General features: G+C 38.0%; 1 protein-coding gene across 6 annotated transcripts in view; it reads right to left on the bottom strand.

Annotated features, from left to right (window-relative positions):
• Positions 1–14,114: 14,114 nt before the first annotated feature.
• Positions 14,115–15,934, bottom strand: part of DOCK9 (dedicator of cytokinesis 9) — a gene marked incomplete at its 5' end in the record, with an annotated part of 111,962 nt that continues 110,142 nt past the window's right edge. For all 6 annotated transcript variants that reach the window (XM_083881766.1, XM_083881767.1, XM_083881762.1 and 3 more), the window contains one exon: positions 14,115–14,601. In XM_083881766.1, coding sequence (XP_083737892.1) covers positions 14,479–14,601 — 123 coding nt within the window. In that variant the 3' untranslated portion in view covers positions 14,115–14,478. The remainder of the gene's footprint in view (positions 14,602–15,934) is intronic.

Below are 15,934 nucleotides of genomic sequence, written 5' to 3'. Positions count from 1 at the left end.
AATACCTTTGTAAATACAGTCAGATTAATCCACTTCTTAGGCTGACAACTTTGGAGTGTAAATTTCAGAGGAAATCTCACAAGATACTTGAACACATCCCATAAGAATATTTTCATGTCAGGACACAAGCAAAGCCTGAGAGTTTATTGACTGCTCCTCAAAATGGTTGGGCTTCTTCCTGCTCAGGCTACACTCATTGTTGGAATACACTCAGCCATTTTCTTCTTTTAGCACATGTTTATTCATACATGTTGAAAAATATCCCCTTTGTCAGAAACATCTCCTGGAGATACCAACAAACTATTGTCTATGGCCTTGTAGCACATTCCTCATCAAAAAAGTACCATCAGCATCGCAGAAATTTAAGTTCTCTCATGAAAATTACTGCAATTCTGGTGTTGAAAGCTATCCTGAAAAGAGTGAGCAGAGACTCACTTTTTGGCAGCTCAGGCTGGAAACATCTCTTTTCAGATGTTTTAAAGAACCCTAATCCTGGTAGATGGCTTCCTTTCCACCAGTGGGTCTTTTTGTTTCTCCCTCCTCCTCTCATAAAATTGAAAATCAAGTTGCCATCTCTCACTTTCTGCCTAAAATCCTTTTGCTAAGGAAAGGTTGCAATGGGAAGGAGAGTAAAGGGTATTGAGCTCTTGCAGTTTCCACTTCTAAGAATCATATTATCTACCCATCTTTTAAAAACCTTCAGGGACAGTGACTCAACCATTTCCCTGGGGAGCCTGTTCCAATGTGTTACAGCCCTTTCAGTGAAGAATTTGTTCCTAATATCCAGTCTAAACCTTCCCTGTTGCAACTTGAGACCATTTCCTCCTGCCACCTGTTACCTGAGAGAAGAGACTGCCTCCACCTTGCTACAACCTCCTCTCAAGCAGCTGTAGGAAGTGAGAAGGTTTCCCCTGAGCCTCCTTTTCTCCAAGATAAATAATCCCACAACCCTCCTCCACTCCTCATGGGATGTAGGTTTCAGACCCTTCACCAGCTCTGTTGCCCTCCTCTGCAGGCACTCCAGCACCTCAATATCTTTACTGTAGGAAGAGACATAAAACTGAGCTCAGGGTTCTTCTGGTAAGCATGGCTGCTAGGTATGGAGAGGGTAATGATCACACAAAACCTACCCCTATTTTTATTGTAGTTTAAATATTTAGAGATAATATGCTGCCTAATCAAAGGTTATATCTTGTTCCAGATACTGAGCAAACTTAATTTTCACTGCTTTCTGAGCTGTCAAAGTTTGCAGAGTGTGTAACTATTTTTTGACTGTGCATTTTTATAAATAAACAAGTTTTACAGAAGAAGCTGTAATTAATCAGACAGTAACAGGCCTAATGGTATTGAAAACAGCAGTTCAGAACTCACAGCTTTGCTTTCTTTGCTGTTGACACACTGACACTTCTGTGAATCATCTAAACTTTTCCATCTGTAAAAATAGAACAGCTATGAATCTTTGCAGATATTAATCAGATTTTCACACTTTAAATTTTTACTTCTTTACCCTAAAAAAGCTATATAATATGATGGTATCTTGTATTCTAAAATATCAAGTCTGCTTACAATGAGATCATCAGTACATTGTAAATCTAGTGATCACACACACATGCTGCATGAAAACCTTGTAAAAGAAAGATTTCAAATTGCTCAACCTAGCCAACAGATACACTACGTATGTGGGAAACATTTTCTATACCAGCAGTCCCTTCACGATGCAAAAGCAGAGCAATCTTTCCCTAGAATCTAAACTGAAAAGCAAAAGGAGAAAAAAAAAAAAAAAAAAAAAAAAAGGGCATGCAAGCAGAATTAATTGCTCTATTTATTGTTTGTTTGGAAACTGATGCAGAACAGATTAGCCTGCAATGTAGTGCTTTCTTCCATAAACAAGCAATTACATTTGGTCAAAAGCAAAGCTGTTTAAAATACTCCTAGCTAGTTATAGATAAAAGCTGAGAAAAAAGTACCCTAAAAAGGATAGGCCTTTTATTATGGAAAGGCCTTTAGACCTTGAACATTTTAGTAATAGGCTGTAAAAACATCTTCCAAAGAACAAGCGTAACATCAGCTTCTGAAATTGCTTGAACTGGAGTGGTTGAGAACTGATACTCTGTGTATCAGAAGTTAATCTGGGTTTATCTGCCCAAAACCGCTGAAGCTTCAGATGAAGCAAATATTAAAATAGGGCCCACATTTATCTGTTTCAATACAGGAGTATTCTAAATTACGTATTTAACCTTGTATATTGCTACAAGAAACCAAAGTTTTATTAATAGCAGTCTCTAGGACATTTAAAAGTTCTTTTTAACTAATACAGTATTGATCAGAAGTGCTTTCTCTACCATGTCCTGCTACTGCTGCAGCAGTACCTCTCTTTTGCTTATGGTAAAAAATCAAGTATGTCCAAGCAGAAATGGTTTATCTGAATTTTCTCCATAAGAAGCAGAAATGCCTTTTTTTATTACAGTGTACATATTGAATTGTTTTGTATTTTGCAGTTTCCTTTCTGATAAAATCATATTGCTTGTCTATTACCACCTCTCTATTACTTATTGGTGTGTCTCAAAAAGAAGCATCCACAGATGCATTAAGTCGCATATTTTACAGATTTTATCCGGGTTTTGAGAACATTCTTAAAAAGGAAAGAGAAAATATGGTTAAAGGACAAGGTATCATCCTCATGCTCCCATATCCATTCATTTACAGTTCCTGGAGACAAGGAGCGGTTCCTGCATTCTACTAAAATGACTTCCTATTCTTTCTGTTCTCAGATAACTCAAACTTCTAACACTGCCTCTCAGCCAGAGTTGGTTTTGTTAATATTCACACTGACCTTTTCCTTTATGGTTCACTTGGTAACAGCTGATGCTGGGTATCTGCCTGGGGCTTGAAATACTCCCTCCAATAACCCTTGATGAGTTCCTCTGAAGGCCAACAAACCTTTCCGGGAAAAAAAAAAAAGTGTTCGACTACACTCAGCTGAGACCCCAGGTGTTTTTCATAGGGCAAATACAGAAAAAGCCCAGTATGTTCAGAAATCTTGTCAAGAGATGGATGCTGTCCTACCAAGGATCCTCACTAACACTTCCATTTGCTGCATGGGGTTATTAATAAACAGGAAGACACATCTCTGGTGCAAGATGCTCATGTTCAGAATGGATTGAGATGAGATTTAGGACACCATTGCAGTACAACTGCACAGTTCAACATATCTGTGTCTAGCTCACCTTAAACACAATGAGCTGAACCATGACAAGTCAATGTTCTGTCTGGTGCTGACCATGACTATTTGAACATCAACACTGCTGACATGTGCTTTGAAAAGAGCAGCTGAACACAGCAAAGGACTTCGGCTAAATGGCTTGTCCACAGGGAAGAAAACAACCTCTTTCCCCCTCCCCCCCTAGAACGCCACTGGATCTGAAAAGAATGAAAATGGCCAAAAAGGAATGTTAAGACACTGGGCTTTGCAGATGGACTGGTGAGGAGAAAGACCAGTGGACTTTATCTAAAGGAAGCAATGATACAGAGAGGACCAAAAATATTTCAGCAGCCAGGCTGCTGAAAGTGAGCTGGACCAAAAGTCAGGTGGAATGGTCAGTCCAGGCAGAAGGGACACACTGCACGTGACTTATCTTTTCCCTTCTCATGATTAAACATGTATTTTTCACTCCTGCTGTTACGCAATGCAGCTCCATGGTATGAAACCATTGCCACATCCTCCCAACAGGTGCTGCCACATTTTGTATCGGGGTGAAGCTGGAAAGATATTAATTGTGTTTTAAACTATTTGGGATAGAGAGGTGTCATTTAACTTTCCCTGTAGTACCTCACTATTTTGTTTGGTTGTTTTTTGTTTTGGTTTTTTTAACAGTAGTTTGACATATCTGGTAACCAGAAGAGACAGAAAGAACAGAGATGATAAAACAGAGCTAATCTTTTATGTGGTGGTTCAGTTCTCCTAGCAAAGAGGTTTAGAGAATTAAGGCTTCAGTAAGGGAGAAGCCAGGCCTGAGGCAGGGCCAGGAAGCTGGACGATCCCGCTTATGACCCTTGTGGGTCTCTTCCAACTCAGAATATTCTGTGATAGTAAGATGCTAATATTGCCAATAAATAAATTTTAAAAAATCAGTTATTCTTAAATATAGGACCTGAAAAATGGTTCTGATGACAACTGTATATATAAATTGCATATATAAAATGCAATATATAAAAAAGGCAAAGAAGAATTTAGTGCAGGTTTTGGGCAGGAATTTGTAAACTTCAATGGCAATATAACACATCCTACTAAGAAAGGAGGGAGATCTGTTCATGTCTTAATTTACATATAGTGATATAATTAGGATAGAGTCAAGCTAATATATATTAGTCTTAACTGAAAGGAATAAAAAATAATTAAAATATACAAAATAAATGGATTAAGCAAATGGTGTTGAAACAGGTTGAATTGAAATGCTTTCTATCAAATATTTAACTTTTTGACAAAGAACTCCAATGTAGTATCATAAGTACTTTACTTGCAATTTGGTAGAAGGGGAAAAAAAAGCCCAAATGAAAGATTTACAAGCTCCAGGAAGACCACACCTCAATAAACAACTTTTACAACAAAAGAAGACAACAAAGTATACTGCAAATTTTGTCACATGCTTATTAATTTAAATGAACTCTGTTTGCAGTACAAGCCCAGTCAGATATCTGGACCTTGAGCCAGAACAAGAACAGCTACAATGCAGCCATTCCCAGGACATCATCAAATGGCTACATGACGTTTGAACAGTTTAAAAATGACCAGTCAGGACACAAGACACATCATGGGTGAAACTCAGTTAAGGAATTCCAGCTCCTAAGAAACTTCAGCCCAGGACTTTGTTGCTTTTGACAGGATGAAACAAAATACAACTTTCATGCTGCACGGACCAAATGTCATACCTGTCTTATAGAAGGTGATAAGTACCACCCAAACTGAGATAAAGTTTTTCATTGCTACCTGAAAAGTAGAGGCAGAGAAAAAGATTGAAGTTCTAGAACATTCATGCAAGACACTGTTCTCTCAAAGAAGCATCCCTGGAACTTTTTCATTTATAAATTTCAAATCTCTTCAAACACTAGAAATATTAGGATGTAGTTACCTGGAAACTGCTTCACTAGTGCTTGTGGTACAAGTTTCTGCTGAAATCTGGCTGTTGAACACAAGTCTTGTGGTAAGTACCAGTGTGCTGTCCTGAGTTAAAACCCAGTTAACAAGAAGACCACTTTCTAAAATTATCATGTTACAGACTGCATTCCTCTGTTTTTCCAGACCATTGTTATAAAATAGCCATGAAACAGAACAGGTTAACAGTAACTAACATTAGCTTAAGACAGCTAATGGTTTCAGGATTTCAAGTTTTGGTTTTAGCACTTAGACCTAAGAGAGACCATTAGCTCTGAACCACAGGTTAACCATACCTGAAAATAAAACTGTAATTAAACACCACCACCTCAATACGTTTGGAATTCAGCACTGTTGATAGTGCTTAATGTAGCTGTTGACAGGGATTAAGAATCTGATTTCAATTTCCAATCTGAATTTGCCTTGCTTTAGTATTCCATCTCTGTCATGTCTTCCTTGACCAAACTAAAAAACCTCACAGTATTCTCTATTCACTTAGTAAAAACTAGTTTTGGGTCATACACTCCTCAAATTTCTACTTGGTAAATTGAAGCAGTGTCCCCTGGATCTTCTACCACGTATTCCTTGAGTATGGATTTTTGTGGCTCTTATATAAATTCTTCAGTACAACATTTTAAAACCTCAGCCCCAGCATCGACCCAGTAACAGAGTGGTTTAACAGTGGTTTCAGAGGTTCTGTAGGACAGGGGATCAAACCACCACAACACATCCTGTTTACATCCACTTGCTGCAGTAGTTCTCTTTGCAACAGAATTACATTAGAAGTTTTTTATGGGAAGCTCCATGTTCAGAAGATTCTTTAAATCCATTTCACTGGTGCTATTTACCAAGACATAATGTGTATATTTAAGTTCTTTTTCTGTTCCTAGAAGCATGACTTTGTAGGTTATAACACTAGCAATAGACATTAGTTTACTATATTTCAAGGCATGGTGCAATTAAAACAGAAGAGACTGACCTCAGTTTTCACGCAATTTAAATGGCAGGGTTTTGTCACATTTGTTTCTGGAATGCCAGTGAAAATGTTGAATAGTACCACTATGACACCAATATATTTGGGAAGTTTTGTAGAAAGACTCCATCAATGGTCACTAAAAACATTTGCCAGGCTGCACTTCAACATTTGGACACAGCTCTGCTATGAAAGCCTGCCCATGTCATGCTGCTCCAGGGGGCTGAAACAGAGACATTAAGAATGGTTTGAATGAAATATGAGTGAGAATTATTTATGTGAAAGCATGAGCAGCAGCACAGTTTCAAGGAACAGCATGAATTGATAACTGAGGACATGACTAACAGCAATTAAACTAGTAAATGCTGAGGAATGTGCTGTTTACATCAAAACCAGGACGCCTGAGCTCTGATAAGGCCATGGCAGGATGGCTTGTCAGCACAGGACCCCGAGGTCTGATAGCAGGAGGATGGCAGCTGAGTGCCAGCACAGTGTGTGCCCCCTGCTTCTTACCCCAGCACAGGAAAAGGCCATAAAGTTACTGAAATGAGGAAGCACACACAGGTAACAACCCTCCCTATGATTTATGGGTGATGAGGTATGCAAGATTCTGATGGAACATCACACTGTACTAGCTGAAGGATACAAATACCTGGGTGGCTCGGCTATTTTTAGCTGGTATTAAACCCTGGCAGGCAGCTCAGCCCCACACAGGCAACTATTCATCCCCCTCCCAATGGGATAGGGGAGAGAAATGGAAGGGTAAAAGTGCAGTAATCTGTGGGATTAAGACAAACATAATTTAGCAAATAAATAAATAAAAAACCAAAACACACGAAAAAACCCCAACCGCAAATCGCCACCATGCCCCCCTTCAAACAAACAAACAGAAAAGAAAAGGAAAAAAAGAAAAAAGGAAAAAAAAAAAAAGAAAAAAAAAAAAAAAAGAAAAAGAAAAAAGAAAAATAAAAAAGTGAAAAAAAGGCAAGGAAAGATAAAGCCCTAAATCAAGAAAAGTGTTGCCAAAAGCCTAATTGCTCATCAGTGACAGATGCCCAGCCAGCCCCCAAGCAACTGCTGCTTTGGCTGACCTCCCTCCCCTCCAGATTATTTCTGAGCTCAATGTCATATGATGTGGGATATCCCTATGGTCATTTGGGATCAGCTGTCCTGGCTGTGTCCCCTCCTCCCAGCTCCTTGTGCATCCCCAGCCTGCTCCCTGGTGGGCTGGGAGGCAGAAAAGGCCTTGACTCTGCAAACACAGCTCAGCAACAGCTGAAACATCCCTGAGTGATCAACACTGTGTCATGCATAAATCAAAAACACCTCACACCAGCTACTGTGAAGAAAATTAACTCCATGACAGCCCAAACCAGCACAATGAACAAGTTTTCCACTGCCAAGGAAGAACCCCAGACACGTGGCATTTACTCAAGGGTCACCACTCCTTTTCTCCCATGGAGCCTGCCTGGAGAGGCTGCTTTGACATGGGCTTCTTGGTGCCTGTGAGCACATGAGTGTGAAAATACAGCTGGGTGAAGCCTATCAGATTCAACATCACTGTCTGACAGTGGTTGTGGTTAAAATAAATACCAACGTTCCTTTCCTTCTGGCCTTAAGTTGAACTTTGTCACATTAATTTCATCTTGCATCTTTTTCTATAAGCACTTTTTACTACTGGCTGTGAGTCATTTTCCCTTGCAGATGTGCAAGGTAAGTTAATCCTCCAGTTCTGAGCACATTTTAACAACACAGCTCTTCACCAACATATTGCTGCCTCATGCTTTACCAGCTGGTACATTCCTTCATTTCTGTTTCAATTCCTACATTTTGGAATTGTCAGTATCTCCTAAACAGATAACAAGCAATTTTAGCATAGGCTGTCACCTCCCCTATTTTATCTCTCTCGGCTAAATAAGTTAAAAGAAAAAATAAATCACAGTCATATAATTTGTCTAGGCACATTCAAAAAAAAAGTGTTTTTCAAGGCTTTATTGTGTATTGTGTGTGTATTTTTATAGTCTCCTTGCACACTGTGATGAGAAAATATTCAGCTGTTTCAAATTATAGATGCAAAACAAGCATCCGACACTGCTGACAATGCGAGAAAAAAGCTTCAAGCAATCCGAAAAAAAAAACCTTCAATGGGCTGTTGTTGATGAAGAGAGATTCTCTTTTCTGTCACAGGCCTTTTAAAAGTCCAAATAGTTATGTTGACAATTCTTCCATCTCATTTGCACTGATTACAAAAGGCATTGGTCCCCTTAGTGCCTCATTATTGATTACTATGGGTAACGTGGCTACTAAAGCTCCACTACATGAAACCAGCTCTGGTCTTGTCCTTCTCCAAACAATGTCCATGGAGTTCTGAGGGGTATGGAATGAACAATGAATTGAAGAGTTTTGTCGAATTAAGGTCCTTTTCTTACAGTTATCTGTACATCCTTGGGAACCTCTTATCTCTTCCTTTTACAGTCCATGCCACTGAAAAAATCCAGGGTACTTACCAGCTCTATCAGAGGTTTCACTTCTATCTTGGTGCTAATAGTGTAGTCTGGAGAAAAATTATGCAGTCAATTTCTTTTCAGACTTCTTCCAGGCTTCTGAATCCTTTTTCTTTTTAAATACTAAATGCTAACTCAAATTGACTTATTCAGTGGCTATCAGCATTTTCTTGTATTGTCTGATAACTGTCCTAGACTCATAGACATCTGCTTTTCCTCATACACTTGGAAAAAAATCTGATGTGTTACTTCAATTATTTGAAAATTATATTTGTATAAAGCTGCTTAAACCTTATACCAACTCTTAAAGTATCAAATTGAAAAAAAAAAACTAATTTAAAAGAAGTTTTATTTTGGAAGATGAGTGTGTTTTGAAGACCTCAGCTGCAGTTCTGCCGATTATGTTCACAATTTTCATGTTCCCCATCTTAATCAGTCACATCAAACTTCCACATTTTTAAGAGTCAGATATCACAGTGATAAACATAAACAGATTATACAGCACTAGCTACAAAACCCCCTATCCCAAGAAGCTGCACTTGCTGCTCAGGTATCTGGTGTCAATGAATCTTACAGGACAGAGAGAGACATACAAAAAATTAAGATGTTCTTAGGATTTACAGTGAATTACCTAAATCCCTTCAGCCTCCTTTTTTCATCTTTCCAGTTAATCTTTCATAGCACAACCCAAACTGCAAAACAGAACCATGCAACTAGAAAAACTCTCAGTACTTTTTTCATCATTTACAACATGTAGCAGTTAAACTAGGTGTAACACTCCCAAGTTATTTTACTAGTATCAATCACACCTTGTTTTTGCAGAACAAAAATAAGTTGCAAGTTTTGCATTGAGAGAAGAAATTACAAAACTCCTTCTTAAGCAGGAAATGCCAGACAAAAACCTCCTGGTATCTACTACAGTTAACTTGAAAGGGATATACTGCCCAGTCTCTAGATAGAATTTGAATTCATTATTTGTGCTGACACCAAATATTTAGAGTCTAAAAGCTTTTAAATAACTCATTGTATATTCACTATAATACTTAAGAAAGGAAAAAACCACCACCAAAATACTTTTAAGATGTTAAAATGGTCACTTCCACAAATATCATAAAAGCAATTGAATTCTGTCATTATCTACCAGTTTTCATTTTTTTCTTCCCCCAGGAAGCTCCAGGACTCCTAGTCTGAACACATTAAATACAGAATTTTTCAGTTCATGACAAACCACTGAGCAGCAGTCTTCACAAATTTTAACAGCTAACTTTCATGACAGACAGTGACTCAGGTGTCTCCTATGTACTGAAGTCTTCTCATGAAGAAGTCAAAGATAATAGGAACTGGGTATAAGAAATAACCTTGCCTGATTTACTAGACTAGGTGTTTTCATTAAGAGTCAGATCCATCTAAATAACAGTGTTTCATTTGAAAGAATTCTATTTACTTAAATACCTTTTTAAACAATATTCATAACATATTTGTTACTGCTTACATCAGGTCCATCCTCAGACCCTACTGCAAAATCCCCCATGAGCTGTTACAAGTTGCTGTTGTATATGTAACTGTGGCAACAGTCAAACCCAGCACGCTCAGCACGTTGAAAAAAGATTTTTGAAGCGTATGAATCAGAAAGGTCCAGTTTCATTTGTCCCCACACCTTCTCATCTTTACTGTTCTTAAGCCCAACCTGCCCCCTCATTCCTGTGGCTTGGCCTCCTGTTCCCTGCAGAGCACACCAAACTGTGTCAGACTGATGTGCCAGTCGAGTGCAGGGGTCTCTCTTTATTCTTTGGCCAGTGTCTGTCTGTATGTCCTCACACCCACGGACCCTCTCTTCCCTCCAGGTTCCCAAGCAGTAGCCAAATGTCAGCCCTGGCAGAGTGAGTGCTAAGCTGTGTTTCTGCCATAGCCAGGGCATCTTTTTTTATCAAATATTTGATCACCTCAAGATCCTGCACTTGTTCTGTAGTGAACCCCAGACTGCCAGAGGTGACAATCCTTGTCACCTGCCCATATTCTCCCACATACCTTGCTACCCATGACCATAGTGCCTCGAGACATACCCCTGTGTGATATTCTTAAATTAACCTTAGGAAAAACTGGAAAAATATACGTGAAGCATGCCAGTAGAAATACTTCAGTTACCACAGGGTATTCAAGATACTAAGAGTTATTGTAAAACAGGAGAGAACACCTACCCCACAGGAAAAGAAGGGGAAGGTGCCATTCTTTGCTTCATCCACCAAGTGGTTCTTGGAAAAGGGAAAATGCCTAATTGTTCATTGCCTTCCTGAGACGGTTCCCAAAATGCAGGGAAGGCAACAATGTGAGGCCCAAATACCAGATTAGGCTAAAGCCCAACTCTTTTATCATAGTTCTCCCAGACAAAACACAAATGATACACTGCAAATTCAGCCTTTAACAAGCTCCCAAATTTGATGTACAGCAAAAAAATAAGGAACATGGCAGTGATTAGATACAATAATACTGTAAACAAGTAAATCAACACTGTGACCAACAACTGTCAAACAGAATAATTATCAGTTCCTTCTCTAACATGCTGTGGTCAATCTGTTACCTCAAACCCTTCAAGCCTGACACTGGGTGCCAAAACAGGACTGTTGTGATTCAACTTCACCCATCTGCTCCCTCAGTCTTCTGCAGCAGGATAGGGGACACGATCAGAAGGGTAAAAATGAGACATTTGTGGATCCAGGTAAAGACAGTTTAATAGGTTAAAAAAAAATTAAAAATTGTCACCATAACCAAGAAAAAGAAATTATGCAAAAAACCTTCAATTGCTTGCCAGCAGCTGACCAATGCCCAGCCAGTCCCTGAGCAAGTGCTGCTCTGGCTAACTTCCTCTGCAGTTTTTATTGCTGCACATGACACCTGTACAGTACAGGACATCCCTGTGGTCAGTTGGGGTCAGCTGTCCTGGCTGTGTCCCCTCCTCCCAGCTCCCTGTGCACCCCCAGCCTGCTCCCTGGTGTCGCCCCTGACTTTCTTGCTTTCAAGTGTTTAGACCTTTGCAGCATCGTTCTTACACTGCTTCACATAAACAATATTGTATTCTCAGAATTTATCTGTATGTTTTGCATAGTTGTTCTCTGAGAGAGAATTTGACTGATGGTCATATTGACCAATGGAGTCAGGAGGTTGTAACCTCCTTGGGCCAATCTCGGCCCTCTGTAAAAAGTGTATATAAGTAAATTAAAGTCAAATAATAAAAAGCCTTCCATGTTTAACCCTGCTGCTGCCTGCTGTCCTCTATGAGGGTCCACACCCACATCACAACATGTTGCCCCTCCAAGTGCAAAAGTAACACCCTGGTGGCCTGAGAGGCAGAAAAGGCTTTGACTCTGTGCAAGTGCTGCTGAGCAACAGCTGAAACATTGTTATCAACAAACAGTTATCAACATCTGCTTGCAGCACAAATCCAAAACACGGCCCCATACCAGTTACTGTAAAGAAAATTAACTCTAATTAAAAACCTACAGAGAGCCCAAGTGTTTATAAATAAACTGACCCACATTGGATACTCAATTTACATGTTATAGAAGTAACAACAGAGAAGGGAAACTGGTACAGAAGGAATTATTCAGGAGGGAAACACCCACAAATTTTATCTTAGTATATAAAAAGCTAAACCAGTAAAGGGTGTGCTCCCTCATCTGAACGCATCACAAGAGATTAAGTCTAGAGACACATCATTTATGTGTTAATCATTAATGATTTAACCCCATGTAAACCTACAGCAATGTCAACTACAGTTTGCTGGTTTTCAGAGGCCAAGGTTGAGCAAAATAGTTACACATATATTTAGATGTGTGTGTGTATATATATATCTCCATATATACACATACATATACAGATACATATTAAATTCTGAATACGTACTACATACATAGGTTAGTTATCAGATAAGTCTTCATCCAACTTGAGGTCTCAGTGCAAAACAGAAACTGTCAGTTCTGCTCCCACAGCAAAGTGGAAAAAGTCAGAAAAAATGAGGCAATTAAAAGAAGACATCATGATATACACAATGCCTCTTAATACATGGACACAGAAGTCTTCCCAGATGGCAAGACAGCTTTACAGGATATATTCTCTTGATAATAAATTCTCTTTTGAGGTAGGTGTTCCTAAACCCACTTCCACAGATGAACAAGAGCATGAAGCATTTAGGGCAGAGGAGAAAAAAGGGTCTGCCTCTTACAGCATCATGAGTTCACTGTCTAGAAGCGTATGATTTTTTCCTCTGTAAGGAAAAGAATTTTAAACAACCAGAAATTTTGTTTCAGAAACATAGAGAAAGCAGACTATATCCAGCATTTCACTGCCAGGCTCAGCTGCTTTAGAAAAATCCTTTGATGAGTAATGGTAACATATGTGTTCCATGCTATGCTACAGAAAAATGACAGTAAACCTTATGTCATAAGGAAAATATGATTTCTATTGTCATGTGATGAAAAATTTTGAAGATTTCCTAATACTAACTGTTCTGGTGAATAACAACCTGTAGTTACAGTAAGATGGTACTGGAGTCAAATGTGAGTGACTTGAAACTGATGTCTTAACTAATAATTTAATTCCCTTTATTCACAAGGAATATGAAATAAGATCTACAAGTGCCTGCATTTCATAAGCAGGATCCAAAAAGCCATTTTTTAAATCAAGCTTTCCTTTTTCCCAAGTGTCAGGGATGAATCTAAAACAAAAAAACGCAGCACACAGTGAGAAAAGTAACTACCTTTTTCCTTTTAATATAGATGTAGTACAGAATGTTTAATTACAGCAGGACAGTGCTTCCAGTTAAATAAAATTAAAAACCTTTATTTTCCCCAAATATAAAATTACTAAATTAATGTCTTAAAAGAATAAGAATATGGAAAAAGCTTTAAATTATACCACCATTTACCACAGTAACCATGATTACCAATTACATACTCCATTGCTTTGGCAAAAAAGGTTTTTCTTTTAATAACTGCATATAAACCTAACATAGCAAAGACTGTATACATCTTTATATTGCACTTATTTATATACAGGGATAAATGAACTGTAAAGTCTGCATATACTTGGAATGAGCAAATTTTCAAAACAAACTGAAAGCAGAATGGTAAGAGCTGGTATGAATATTAAAAAATGCTTAGAAATGTAATACATTTATGTACAGACTGTACGGACTGTATTAACAAACAATATGTACATAACAATTTACTACTATTGATATTTTAGTATAACTCAGTGTTCATTAATACAGACCTTTGGTTGTATTTAGTTGTTTAGTAAGACCTAAGCTTGCATACCTCCAAAATGCAACAAGGTATAAAATAAAGCACAACAATTTGCCAAATGGTACAAAAACTACTATTGTCAGTTGCATTAAACCCCAAAAACTAGTGTCTCTGTCTAGCCTCAAAATAGTTCTTGTACTTGGAATCTCTATGTGCCATACACAAAAAGAACACCTGAATATTACATATCTGCAAAATTACATCCCACGACACTTTTTTTTTGTAATGTGCAATTCATTTTAATAATACTTTCTAACAAAAAACAGAAGCTAACTTCAACTTCATAATTTTCCAACACGCACTTCTGCAATGACATTGTGAACACTTTTAAATTTTACCAGCAAGATTAAAAAATATATATGTGCGTCTCCCTTACTCTAAAAGACTATCACCAGTAACTGCTACTTGCTAAGTGTGCTCAGACATTCGTATGAACTATGCAGTTTGCACGTGCCCAACATTTAGCTTCGAGGTCATCCTGAGTTTGCACACAATGAAACAAATCCACAAACTTGAAAAGAAACAAACATACTTTCCTTTACAAAACAATCATGCAACTGAAGAAGAACTGGGCATCCCATGAACTGTTGTGCTTGTTGGAGTTCCACTTATGGCGTTGAAAATGTGTAGTGAGTTGGGCATGACACTGGCCTTTTCTTCCACTGGAGTAATCTTAAAATGAAAGATTTACCAAAATGTTACAAAATGGCACAGACAGGTCTAAAACAGATGAACAACTTCTTGAGGTGTTGCTTATCAACTCAACCTCCCAGTACTTTTTCAACTTCCCAAAACTTTTTGGAAATGGATACTCTTTTCAGCCATCTTCCCCTAAATTTAGGAGAAGTTACTTCTCCAATATCAGTTCTCCTAACTCAGATACTACACTGTCCTCTGTAAAGGATGCTTGGGCAGTTTCTATCAGTCCTCCTGTTAACTTTCAGAAGGAGTTTCATAGTGACAAGCAGCTCACTTTTTGTCTTTTTTTTTGTTTTCCTTCTTTGACTTAGAGGTATGATTTGAGCATTTCTTACAAAAAGCTATTGAAACACCAAAAAGATTTCATTCTTAACAGCTATAAACAAATTGATGCTAAAATTAGAAATAACATAAAAAATGAATTATATAAAGAGTGGACAAACTAAGAGAAAAAAAGTAAAGAAAACTAATTACCATCCCATCTGATCATATTGGCAAGCAGCAGAGGAGAAAAAAAAATCTGTTAAGAATCTTTTATGCATTTTTATAACATTTTTTTTGCAGTTGTTAAGACTTTGTAGTGTTACATTACAGCTAATAGTTTATTTAGTGATGCAAAGCTCTTTTTCCCAAAACAGCAATAGGCAGGTACATAAAGGAGACATTTTTTAAGATTTAAGTGAAGACCTTCATGTTTCTAAGCCTTCAGGGAAATTATCAGTCTAATTGGAAAAACAAAAACCAACCCTAAAGCAAAACAAAGCTAAACCACCACCAATATTGCATGCTTTAATTATGTAAAACTAATTACATTTGTATAAGAACACAGTGGTAGGCTAATAGTACATATTATTGCAGTCAGTGCTGTGCTTTCATATTCTGTTCACAGTATCTTACAGATATCAGTTGTTTGTCTAAATGTAAACCAAGAGAAGAAAGGGCAATGTGATTTACTCCTGATGTTTCATAACATGCTTTTTCTTATCAGCAATCTTTGGAAACTCATATACTTCAGCAGCATTTTTTAAACATCTACATCTTGCACTGAGTTCAAAGTACTTTTTCTTGTGTACATATTTTCATTATATCCTTTTACTTTTTCCCGTGCCAGGGGAATGCTAATCTTGCATTTATCATTACATTCTTTGACCAAAACACTTGCCTCTCCTTTCCAAAGGGATATTCTCTATTGCTGTCTAATTCTCTCATGTACCTTGCTAATCTCAATCAGTTATCCTCCATTCCAAACCCTCCCCTGCTGATCAATAAATCACATTGAAATAGAGTCAAACTGTCCCACTTCTGT

The sequence above is a fragment of the Zosterops lateralis genome (genome assembly GCF_965231275.1).
Source record: "Zosterops lateralis genome assembly, chromosome: 2".
Classification (NCBI taxonomy): Eukaryota; Metazoa; Chordata; class Aves; order Passeriformes; family Zosteropidae; genus Zosterops; species Zosterops lateralis.
This window is presented reverse-complemented; position numbering and strand designations above follow the sequence as displayed.